This window comes from Nerophis lumbriciformis, linkage group LG27 (assembly GCF_033978685.3).
Source record: "Nerophis lumbriciformis linkage group LG27, RoL_Nlum_v2.1, whole genome shotgun sequence".
NCBI lineage: Eukaryota > Metazoa > Chordata > Actinopteri > Syngnathiformes > Syngnathidae > Nerophis > Nerophis lumbriciformis.
In genome coordinates, this window is record NC_084574.2 from 28544332 (window position 1) to 28557375 (window position 13044).

Sequence of the window (13044 nt, forward strand, 5' to 3'; positions counted from 1 at the left end):
GTTTCAGCATAAATATGTTGTATAGGAATTAACTATACACAATAAAACATTAACAAAGTGCTATGTCACATGAATGGTTTTCAAAGTAACTTTATGAAATGAACAAATCCACAACATGTAAAAACATGGTGTATCCTATTTGATTTCTTATATAAAACACAATGCATTTTGGCTAATGAAGATAAAGTCTAATAAACAAGTGTTGTTCTTTTCCAACAACACAGAGTGTTTCAGCACAACAGTTTGGCCAACAAAAACAAACACGAGTGATACCTCTCACATCTAATACACAGCCTGCGTACAATTCAAAGAGATGACAAAACATTCTAGCGAGTATTTATGTTATATTAACACTGATAAAGTATACAGTTAAATTAAGGACAAGTGAGAATCCCAGTAAACAAACGAAAGACTTTATAAACAAGTTGTGGCAACGGTCCTTAAACATCGCCTGCTGCATGTTTCCTCACTTCATTAACTCTCAGTTACAGCTGATGGACGCCATATAGAGAAAATGAAACCAACATCTCCTCCATGGTATACTTTTAGCGTGGAACAAATGCATCTGTCTCCAATATTGTACATACCTATAGTCATCTAATAGCAGCGGTGCTCTCTTGAACGCACGCCGAGACTCCAGGGAAATAAACGGAGGGGAAAGGAAGTTAAACGAAGCGCTCGGCTCTGTTTAGTCCGAGAGGCTACAGAGCAAAGCCTGTAGTTGCTTTCCGCCATGTTCCAAACCACGTTAGTCCGCATGCGCTGCTGTGATTCCTTTTACAGGAAGTAAGCAGTGTTGCCTAAAATGCATTAATAAATGAAGTTTTTTCGGTAGTTAAAAATGTAAATGGTATTACTAACCGTCGGGGAATTTTACTGCGGTTTATCATTATACCGTTTATTGTTACATCCCTAGTTGTCAGTCACTCTTACTCACTCTCACATGAGCCCACTGTCTATCAGTCGCCCCCTGGTGGTTGACTGACTGTTGGTTGTCAACGTGCTTTGTTTGAAATGCAGCGAAGCATGTTTTTTTAAATGTTGATATTGCCGACGATCACCCTCATGTAATCGTAGTGGCCAAAATCGTGATCACGACTACAATTAGATTCATTGTGCAGCCCTAATTCTCAACAATAAAGTATTATTTGTGTACATTTAAATTATTCAGTTCCACATCTTATAACTGCTACCAATGTTCTTTCTGTGATAAAAAACAGTTAAACAAACAAAAAAAAAAGAACTATGATAACAAACCAGTCAATTGAACGGCTCTTTGAAAGGAACTGCTGCTCAAGAGCTACCTTCAAAGAGCCATAAATCCCATCTCCTTGTACCTGACCTGACGTGTACATTGGGCAACAAGACTCACGCATTCAAAACAACAATTATATCTTCTGGTCTACTTTCAATGCATAGTTACTTGCATTAATATGTAAATAAGAGGATATATTTTGTATATGTTTTTGGGTATGAGATGTGTGGTCAGGTAAAAAAAACTTCATATGGTATATGGTTGTACATATTCTACTCTGTAGCACACAAACATAACAAATTACCAAATGTACCCTTCCCAACTTTGTATCTGGTTGAGTTTCATTCAAATATATTCACAACAAATATTTTCCACCACATGTGACCACACTAAACTAAGCATCCCCCTAATCTTGGTAAACCCTTCCCTTAGTGTCCGTGAATGTGAATCTCTTGTGTTCAAGTGTTTCAAAGTTGTGTGACTCATGGCACAGCACATGCAGTACATACAGCACTAAGCCGGACACACAGGTTTTACGCCGAAAGGGAAGTACAAAACCAAACTAGAACACATAGTACAGTATGCCCAGCTAGCACAACAACATGTTGCTTATGAAAAGGCCATTAACAACTTCTTAAATTAATGTTACATTGAACTTTGTCTTGTTGTAATAGTCTTGTCAGGCATTATATTTACAGTAAGTAAAAGTTAGTGCCAACAATCATCAGCTCAATAGAAGACACTACCTAAAAACAGTGTTTAAATAATAGACCGATGCTGTTGACTGGTATATACTGCATCTTTAGTTTGGCAGTTACACCTAGTTATTAGGGGTGCAAGTTAACAAAAAATGGCAAATGCATTCACATCTTATTTTAATAAAGTGCAAACAACACTTTAGGTTGAATTAACAAGAGGAAACATTTTCTGCTCTCATTTTCAACATTTAAAGACATTTTCAATATAAGTACAGTAACCAACATTTTAACAGTATATTTACCTATTGCTGCTTTGGTTTTTTTTTAACATAAAACAATACAATATCAAAGGGTAAGTGCAACCAAAATATCTTCAGGTTGAATTAACAGTAGATTTAGCTGCTACATTTCCTGTTGTTTTTGACATAGAAATAAAACAAATGGAACATAAATAAATATAAACTATTAAATGCAACCAAATCTCAGTGGTTTGACATGCTTCTACTCTCATTTTGATTAACAGCTAATTAACAATAGCAGATAAAAATCACAAACAACAAATGCAAACGCCACAACACAATAACATAAAGCCATAACAACTATAAATCAAAACGACGACAATACAAAAACGGAACGGAAGTGACAAGTTTGGGCAACTCACCAACTTCCTGAGACGGAAAGTTGAAAACGGTGTAATAAACAAAGTTTGAAAAGTGAAGTTTGACCACTTTTTCAATAATAATGTATTTTTTTTACTTTTTCAATAATACTAATATTCTATGTTTACGAAGCTCGTTCGTCCCCGAAACTTGTTCCGCCGTCACTTCCGTTGTGTACTATGTGGTTTGAAGTTGTGTTGTAGTTTTATATTAGTGAAGTGAAGTGAAGTGAATTATATTTATATAGCGCTTTTCTCTAGTGACTCAAAGCGCTTTACATAGTGAAAACCCAATATCTAAGTTACATTTAAACCAGTGTGGGTGGCACTGGGAGCAGGTGGGTAAAGTGTCTTGCCCAAGGACACAACGGCAGTGACTATGATGGCGGAAGCGGGGATCGAACCTCAAGTTGATGGCACGGCCACTCTACCAACCGAGCTATACCAATATATTATTGTGTTGTTGGCGTTTGTATTTGTTGTGGCTTTTGCGATTGTGCTGTAGCTGAAAGTTATGTTGTAATTCATGATATTGTCGTGTTTGCATTTGCTATGATCTTTCTCATCCACTGTAACTATCCACTATACTTGTTTTGCCGATTGATGGCGATGACGCCACAGACAGGCATTCAGACTTGAATAATGCTTAACGTCCTTATCATTAAAAGTTTTAAACTTCATATATTTTTTCTAGAATCGATAAAAATCGATCGATTTTCTTTTAAAACAATGTTGGATCGATACCTGTGATCGATGTAGTTGAAACTAAGGAATATAAATCGATTAATCAATCTTTACACCCCTACTAGTTATGTAAAAAACACTTACTGTGGATTCAAAAACTGTGCTCAATGTGTATGTTTGACTTAAAGCTACCGTTGAGGAAGCTATGCACAGTGGCTCAATAGGATTCAGGCGGTCAGAGTCCATACTATACAGAGTGATATGGTTTGTGTGCCTTTAGAATTGAATACCATGATGATTGTGGCAAAACATTACCTCACTATATTTAAATTAAGTTATAACAGGCACACTTTGCTATGTCAACACACGGGTCATCTTAAACTAAAGTACCTGATCTAGGACAACATGCAGTATGAGCAGAAGCGTCAAATGAAACATTTTGCTTTCAAACCTTGATGGACACATTAAACCATTTACCTTCAGCCGGGATGCGGTGAGCTCCAGGAAATGAGGGAAGTCTCTGGAAGCCAGGAGAGGCGTTACTTCCCGGGGCTCGCTGCTGGTTCTCTGTGTGGATGCTGTGAGCCCCAAGCAGAGCGCAACCACCGGCAACGTGCGACTGCTGGTTAGTTCCAATGACTCCACTGCCAGTAATTCCATTCCCACCATTATACTGCTGGTAATATCCAGATCGGGAACGCGACCGAGTCCTGGGGGGCTCCATTGCCATTTGGTGGCCGTGGAGCGAGTGGAAAAGAAAAGAGGAGGATGCAGCTGGAGACTGCGGCGGAGAGCTGTTGGTGGAAGCAGGCTGTAGGCTCCGAATGCTACTATAACTATAGCCCCCGACTCCTCTGCCCCCCTCTGCGCCCCCGTACTCTGTCCGCTCCGCCGAGTCCGCCGCCCCCGCCTCGTCGAATAAATCAGCCCCTTTAGAGACCGGCTCCGGGGTGGAGGGCAGTTGGGGGTAAACTCTGGGATCTTGAGTCGTCGGCTGTCCAGTGGCTGCGATTGGCATTTCCTTTCTGGGGATTTCCTCGGTTTCCTCTCTTTTTTTGCGTTTGACTGCTTCGCACTCACAGAGGACGCTTGTAGGCACTGTTTAAGATATTTAAAAAATACATCTTAGTTAAGCGGCAGCACACCGTTTAAAGACCAACTATTACACAGGGGTGTCTAAAACTTTATTCCACCAGGATCTACGTTCTGAAATATCAAAAAATGGTGGGGTACCACTTCAATAGTATGTATTTAATAGTAGACAAAGCTTTGTGTTATTAATTATCAGTATTTTATCTCTACATTATGCCTTTTTTGCTCTGTTGTCCACCATATTGTTTTTCTGTTTGACTGCATTTCTGCAATTATGCGGGCCAATAAAAAACTAACTCTGTGTTGCAAATAGCCCCCGGGTCACACTTTGGCCACCCTGGACTGTAGCGTTCGGGTTGGTTTCAGCATCTAAACAACGCAATTATATTTTCCGGCCACAGTTCATAGACAATATATCCTGAAGGAGTTTACAAAAGTTGAGCTAAGGAAAATAAGGACAAGATATATTACATTAAATGTAGATTTATGAAAGTAAAGCCTACATGTTCAAATTGGCTTAATGATCTGGGGATAGGTTGTTTGGCAACACTAAATTGGCCCTAGTGTGTGAATGTGAGTGTAAAAGTTGTCTGCCTATCTCTGTTGGCCCTGCGAGGAGGTGGCGACTTGTCCAGGGTGTACCCCGCCTTCCGCCCGATTGTAGCTGAGATAGGCTCCAGCACCCCCCGCGACCCCGAAAGGGATAAGCGGTAGAAAATGGATGGATGGATTTACAATTATCAATAAAATCTTGGAGGATGATTAAGAGTACAAAAGCCCTTAAAATTGATATCTTTGTTAAAAACATTTAAAGTGTTTTTTTTCTTCATATTTTTGATTATTATTATTTAATACTCTCTGTATTTGCTTTTGTATTCTTTCCTTGACATGTTTCGCTGATGTTGAAAGTGCCTTGTCTTGTGTGTGCATTATAAATGTGTACAGCTCTGGTAATGGGTACGGTACATTCGCACCCACCTGCACAAATGTACTTCAAAATGTAACAATCAAAAATAAATATGACTTTTTTTTTTGTTTACTAGGGCATGCATATATAATATGCATTAGTTTGACCATTTAAAATCAACGATAATAAAAAGGACATGCTTGGAAATAGCATAAAAATGCCCCAAAAACTTGGAAAAACACGATTCATAGTGTTACTTTTTGGTGTAACCATCATGAGCGTTCTGTTCAGGTATATTTCTTTTATATTTTGATACATCCTCATATTTATGCATTACTAAATTTAAATAGGTATTGATCAATCTTTAAGCTGTGTGTATTTGATTTCAGTTTGCTTTTGACATCTTATTTGAGAATTGTAGTTCATGATGGCGTAATCAAACTAGATTTCATTTAATGATCTTATTTTGAATATTTATTCCCTTTTTTACATTTAGTATATTTAAATATTCATTTATAAACATTGAATACATTTCAAATATCAATAAAATGCAATTGCCTTCATCTTATAGGGTAATGTTTAGTTACACCAAGTCATGAGTGTAACACTAAGCTTCATCACTTTGACTTGTAATATCTCTAATTCTGGTGGTGTTTTATGCTTTTTTCTTTTTGGAACATGTACAATAATGTAATAACTATACATATAATACAATAAAGTCCCATATAAAATTATGTTTCTAGCAATACTTTAATTTTGCCTTTGAAAGTAACACTCCAATGTCCATTAGTGGAGCTGTACACAAATGTATGTTTGTAGTTCAATAAAATAAAATAAATTAATAAATACATTTAAAAAAAACAACGCAATTCTATCATTGTTTAACCCGCCACCTCACGTAAAAAAAATAAAATGACGTAAAAAACAACAACTTTAAACAAGACATACTACTCGCTATTTCTCACACGGCTAATGTATGCTAACGTAAGTGCGCGGAACGTATTGTGCGCTAAAGCTCTTTTCTCCCCACCACACGAGAAATCACGCACACTTTTCACACCCCGGTTAATAAGCGAGTTGACTTTAGAACAACTTTGGCCACTTTGGCGTGGATTTAAACTTGTTTGACCGGCCTGCGTAATTTCTCTCGCTAGCTAAAAAAAGCTATAGCGACCCCCCCCTCCTCCTCCTCTTCCTTCTCCTACACACACAAGAGGAGAACATCCAGTTACTGACCACCCACGCCTAAAAATACCTTCAAAATGCGTCGTTATGAGTGGAAAAAAACGAAAAAATTGCGGGAATAAAAACTTTATCGTCTTCGTCATGTTTCTTAGCGGAGGCGAAAACAGAAAAGCGCACACACGGAGGGTGGAATAAAAAAAAAAAAAGTAACAAACCCACATTTACTAATACAGAACACATGGCAAAATCGAATATATTTAAGGGTCTAATATTGTCTATAAAATGTTTATCTTACCGGTAACGTGAGCTCACGTCGCTCCCAATCTGTCGATACTAGAGCATGTGTGCGTGAGCTCTCAGTGTCAGACCTTCGACGCTCAAGTTGGATTTCACCAGGCGAGAGCAACCGATCCCCGATTCGTCCAGCACTCACTCAACATTTCCCGTTATATACATCCGCATTGTGAAAGAGCACAAAAGCTAAGAGGTAATTACGGCCGGTTACGTTTGCCATATTATCTCCTGTCTTAAAAAAATGAATGTAAAAAGCCAGGTTAACCGGTGTTTAGATCTGCGTTCGATTGGGATGCCTGTTAAAATCAGGAGCTGGATGGAAAAGAGGCAGGCTACGAGGGGGGTTTAAATTATTTATTTACAAATACCAAGCGACCTACTCATTGCAGCTGTTTCATCCAGTGTTGAAAGTTGAATGTATTTATAAAAGTTCCTTGCTGGTTTCTAATGATAAAGACAGTTACAACGTGGTAGTCCAAATAGATGTTAAATGTCGTCAAGTCACATTGTCGTTGCTTTGTTGTAGTGTTGTCCCGATACCAATATTTTGGTAAAGGTACCAAAATTATTTCGATACTTTTTGGCACTTTTCTAAATAAAGTTGACCACAAAAAATAGAATTATTGGCTTTATTTTAGCAAAAAAGCTTACGGTGCATCAAACATATGTTTCATATTGCAATTTGTCCTTAAATAAAATAGTGAACATACAAGACAACTTGTCTTTTAGTAGTAAGTAAACAAACAAAGGCTCCTAATTTAGCTGCTGACGTATGCAGTAACATATTGTGTCATTTTCCATTCTATTATTTTGTCAAAATTATTAAGGACAAATGGTAGAAAATGAATGATTAATCTACTTGTTCATTTACTGTTAATATCTGCTTACTTTCTCTTTTAACATGTTCTATCTGCACTTCTGTAAAAATTTAATAATCACTTATTCTTTTGTTGTTTGATACTTTACATTAGTTTTGGATGATACCACAAATTTGCGTATCAATCCGATACCAAGTCGTTACAGGATCATACATTGGTCATATCCAAAGTCCTCATGTGTCCAGGGACATATTTCCTGAGTTTATAAACCTGATATATATTTGAAAAAAACGAAAGAAGATGTTGTGATGCCAAAAAAATATCGACATAATCGTAGTCGTATCGCTAGATACGCTACTGTACTTGGTATCATTACAGTGGATGTTAGGCATTTGTTTACATTTTGACTCCGGTGAGCTACAGTGTGTAGTGAAGCATGTTTAGCTATTCCTCGTCCTGCAGGGATGATACTTGTAAGAAACTTACTTTATTTGTCGCCATGGAGGCGAGGATTAGTGATTTATGGGTTATACTTATACTTGTATAGCGCTTTTCTACCTTTATAAGGAACTCAAAGCGCTTTGACACTATTTCCACATTCACACATACATTCACACAATGATAACGCTAACCAGGACCCATCAGGAGCAAGGTTGAGTTGTCTTGCTCAACGGGCGTGACTAGGATGGTAGAAGGTGGGGATTGAACCAGGAACCTTCGGGTTGCTGGCACAGCCACTCTTCCAACCGCGCCACGCCGAGCGCAGTAGCTAAAACACTGCCGACTGGGGTTGGACGTTAGCCGCTAGCTAGCTAGCCATGTCTTAAAGCACTTTTCGTGAGGGCCTTTCAATGTTATAACTTCAACTTTATCGTTAGTTTTTAAGCCAAAATGCGTCCGTTCTCTATTTTCTGTCTACACACTGTGTCTGCTTGTAAGTACTCCGTGATTGTGCGCTGCCGAACATGCTTGCCTGCTCGTAAACCAGCAATGACACGACGTGACGATGACAGAGGTGCAGACCGGTACTTTTCAGAGGCGGTATAGTACCGAATATGATTCATTAGTATCGGGGTACTCTACTAATACCGGTATACCGTACAATCCTACTTTGTTGTTGCATTTCAGTGATGAAGATTCTGAACACTACCATACATTTTAATTTTACATTAAAACAATCACAAATTATTGGCTTTGTCACTAAGGGTGAATCAATCCAAAAACCACCAAAATATGAAATGTATATTTTCTTTGTTTATTTAAAAAAAAAACATAGGTACTTTATGTTGTATTGTTCATATTTTTACATTGTTGATTTTGTTGTATTTATGTATTGTTATATCATTTACACCAGGGGTGCCAAACTCATTTTAGCTCAGGGGCCGCATGTAGGAAAATCTGTGCACACGCGGGCCGGACTATTAAAATCATGGCATTAAAACTAAAAAAATAAAGACAACTTCAGATTGTTTTCTTTATCTTACGTTGTACAAAAATAGAACAAACACATTTTGAACATATTACCATTAAAATATTGAAAAAAATACCGGCAGCGGTAAAGTTTATACCCATGAAGGAAAGAAGAAAGTGAATGAATGTTTATAACTGAATACATTTACATATGCATAAAAATGTGTTTTCTTTTGTATTATTTTTTTTAAATAAATTAAGTAACGTTTATGACAACCTTTTTCCAAAACACAATATAAAATGTGAGCTGTAACAGGGTAATGCATACATTTATCATTTGTTTTCAAAACGCTTACAAAAAAGTGGGACCCCAAAAATTTACTGTGGGATCCCATTTTTATGACTTGATGGGGTCCCTGAGACCTCATTTTGAAAATTCCTACCGCCAACACTGATGGAGTATTGGTGCGTGCAAAACAGCAGCAGGCGGCTGTGGCCTGCGGGCCGGTTCTAATACTAATCAAATATCATCCCGGGGGCCATAGATAATTTTATTCGCGGGTCATATCCGGCCAGCGGGCCCTGATTTTGACACCCCTGATTTACACACTCAGGGAATACGTTCTTGGACATATGAAGGCTTTGGGGGGAAAAGCCACTATCAATACGCTGGTAGGATTTTTAGGTTTTGTTAATATTGACTGTATCCTGTTCAAACAATTGTATGTAATAAAATGTATTAGGGCATAATTATATTATTTGTTGATATTGATACACTGTTGTATTACAGAGGTGTCAAATTAATTCTCATTACAGTCATTTAATATCATGTATATTAAATGATTGATTATTATAATTTTTTTACCAACAAACTGATGGAAAATCTGCATTGGCCTCACAAGTCAAGGTGACAAGGATATATTAAAGTTCGGCTATTGTGGTGTTTATTTCAAAAAGTGTTACAATGACCAAATAAAGGATTTGTTGCATCAAATATTGAAAAAAAAAATTCAGTCAAAATTGAAATACATTTACAAAGAAATATGATTATTATTTCCAAGCCACATAAAATGATGGGCCTTAAGTTTGACACCTGTATTTTTATAATATCGTATTTATACAGCGTTTAATTGTTCGCAAATATCTATATTCATAGAAAAAAATGTTCTCTAGTGTTTTAATTTGATTAAAACCTTGAACAACAAATTAAAGGCAAAAATTTCAATTCTATTAAACATTTTAGAGTAAAGAGTACCAGTATCACTATCGGTATCGCCGACAATGCCCCTTTATTTATATAGTATTTGCAGTATCTCCTCCCCAATTTGTCAACCATAACACAAAGTTGTGAAATGCTGTTTTTTTCCTTCAATAATATGTAATTGTTGTTGTTGTTATTAGGAACACAAAAGGTGGCAAATATCAAAGCAGTGACCCCTTCAATCCGGATCCTTGCATTGTTCTATATTCGGCTCTCAGTCAGTACCTGACATATGAAGGCTTCTAAAGGCAATCTGCAGATTGCAAGAAATACTGTAAATACTGCGTTGCACGTACAGTTGTCTCTCGTTTATTAATGTTAATTGGTTCTGGACATGACCGCGATAAAATGAATTGTTCATTATAAATGTAATATTTTCATAGCTAGAGCATAACAACAGTTTATTACCTTCTAAATAAGTCTAGACATGAAATAATACCCATTAGTCACCTTTACACTCTTTTATTCCAATAAGGCTTGAAAGCGTGACGTGGAAACGCAATGCATCATTACTGCATCGGTAGAGCATCTTAAAATTGGGTTGAATGCAGGACTCTGTCCTAAAGTTGTAATTTTTCCAAATATGTCGCAAATGTGCGGCATCAATAACCGCCACAATGGTTGTCATGATTGATTCAGGTAAAAAAAATTTTTGGTGAGATTTGCCTAATTTCTAGCACGAAAGCAAATGTTAGTGAGCAAAGAAACGGGCGGCGAATGCTTTGAATATGTCGTACAAAACGACAAAAATCCCTATTAACGCCATCATATGGGACTTGTTAGTGTCTTCACGGCATATTCAGACTGGTGAGTTTGAATCAAGTTAAAGTTAAATCAATCAATCAATTAATCAATGTTTACTTATAAAGCCCTAAATCACGAGTGTCTCAAAGGGCTGCACAAGTCACAGCGGCTCAGATTTCCAAGTACCACTGATAGTCACACACACACTAAGTGTGGTGAAATTAACTTCTACATTCGACCCATCCCCTTGTTTCACCCCCTGGGAGGTGAGGGGAGCAGTGAGCAGCAGTGGTGGCCACGCTCGGGAATCATTTTGGTGATTTAACCCCCAATTCCAACCCTTGATGCTCTGTGCCAAGCAGGGAGGTAGTGGGTCCCATTTTTATAGTCTTTGGTATGACTCGGCATGTCTGTTTAATTTTAGTCATGGCTAAGCACAAAATGAATGAGTATAATATTCGGCATTTAAAAGTAACAACCCAGTAGACACAAGACATAGTTGCAACATTGATTATACATACAGTACATGTATTTTAAAGCTGACTTCGAAACAGCGTTGCAAAATAGTTGTATATATGTACATTGAGATAGCGTTGACGTTAAACGCTGGCTCCGCGTTGTTGCTTAGGAAATGATCAAATTCCGAAGGTCAAATCCGCGTCACAACCTGACATGGAATAAACGTCGTCAGGAAGCACGTTGTTTCAACGTTGTACATATGTTGTAGAATATTGTTTGGGAAATGACCAAATTTCAATGGTCAAATGAATGTCAGAACCCAACAATGATTAAACATTGTCAAAAAACATGTTGTTTCTACGTTATGTTCGAGTTGCTCAACGTCAGGACCTAATTCAACAAGTTCTCAATGTAATGTTATTGTCTTGTGCCTGTTAGACTTAGACATAGACTTCCTTTATTGTCATTTAAATTTGAACATTACAGTACAGATAACAACAAAGTTTTGTTGCATTAGGCTCATTGTAGTGCAGGATAAAAGAGCAATAAAGTGCAGATATAAATAGATTTACTGTACAGATAAATATATTGCACTTTTGCATATGCATCCACGTTTACGGATGTATGTTATATTGTCTTTATATTCCAGCCAGTTAATCCGTTTGTGGTTGAAATTGAGGGGATTATTATGATGCGTTCAAGAGCCTTATGGCCTGAGGGAAGAAGCTGTTACAGAACCTGGAAGTTCTGCTACGGAGGCTGCGGAAACTCTTTCCAGAGTCCAGCAGTGAAAACAATCCTTGGTGGGGGTCAGATTTTCTGAGCCCTGGTCAGGCAGCGGCTATTTACGATCTCCCGGATAGGAGGAAGAGGAGTCCTGATGATTTGTTTGGAATGGGCTTGATTTTCTGGGGAACCTTGCTTGTGAAACGAGTCCAGGGGACCGCACACATTTCAGACCCAAAATAAATGAAAGCCGTAGATTATGGGCAATTTGAATGAAGGACAATGAGCCTGAACTGACTTTATATTCTGAAATTCTTCACTGGTTTTTAAACTGGTTACGTTGATGAAATGTACTTGATTTCAGGACCCATTGAGCCAATCATCCATCCATCCATCCATTTTCTACCGCTTATTCCCTTTGGGGTCGCGGGGGCGCTTGAGCCTATCTCAGCTACAATCGATCAGTGGCCACGATACTGAACAGCGTTCTCTGATTAGTTTGGTCTCCTCTAGTGACCAATACTGCTGCAATATGGATACTTTCAGTTTATTTAGCCATGTTTAAGCTTGAAAATGTTCGATTTAGGTCCAAAAATTTGGAATATGATTGAAAATCTCCATTAATTTGCGATCTGGTGAAGCTGCAATATTTGAAGAGCAAAGTAGGTACTTTTATGTGTGTATACTTAACCCTGGCTCATACCATCTCAACTCCCAACACTTTTAGGCCACGTTTTCACTAAGTCGCTTAAAGGCCAACTGAAACCCACTACTACCGACCACGCAGTCTGATAGTTTATACATCAATGATGAAATCTTAACATTGCAACGCATGCCAATACGGCCGGGTTAG

At 37.8% G+C, this 13044-nt stretch overlaps 1 protein-coding gene across 1 annotated transcript in view; it reads right to left on the reverse strand.

Moving 5' to 3' along the window:
- rnf38 (ring finger protein 38) overlaps window positions 1-6936 on the reverse strand; it is a 48177-nt gene extending 41241 nt beyond the window's left edge. Inside the window, exons 1-2 of the mRNA XM_061988227.2 lie at window positions 6775-6936; window positions 3773-4393 (exon numbers count right to left, since the gene is read on the reverse strand). Coding sequence (XP_061844211.1) covers window positions 3773-4313 — 541 coding nt within the window. The 5' untranslated portion in view covers window positions 4314-4393; window positions 6775-6936. The remainder of the gene's footprint in view (window positions 1-3772; window positions 4394-6774) is intronic.
- Window positions 6937-13044: the final 6108 nt, after the last annotated feature.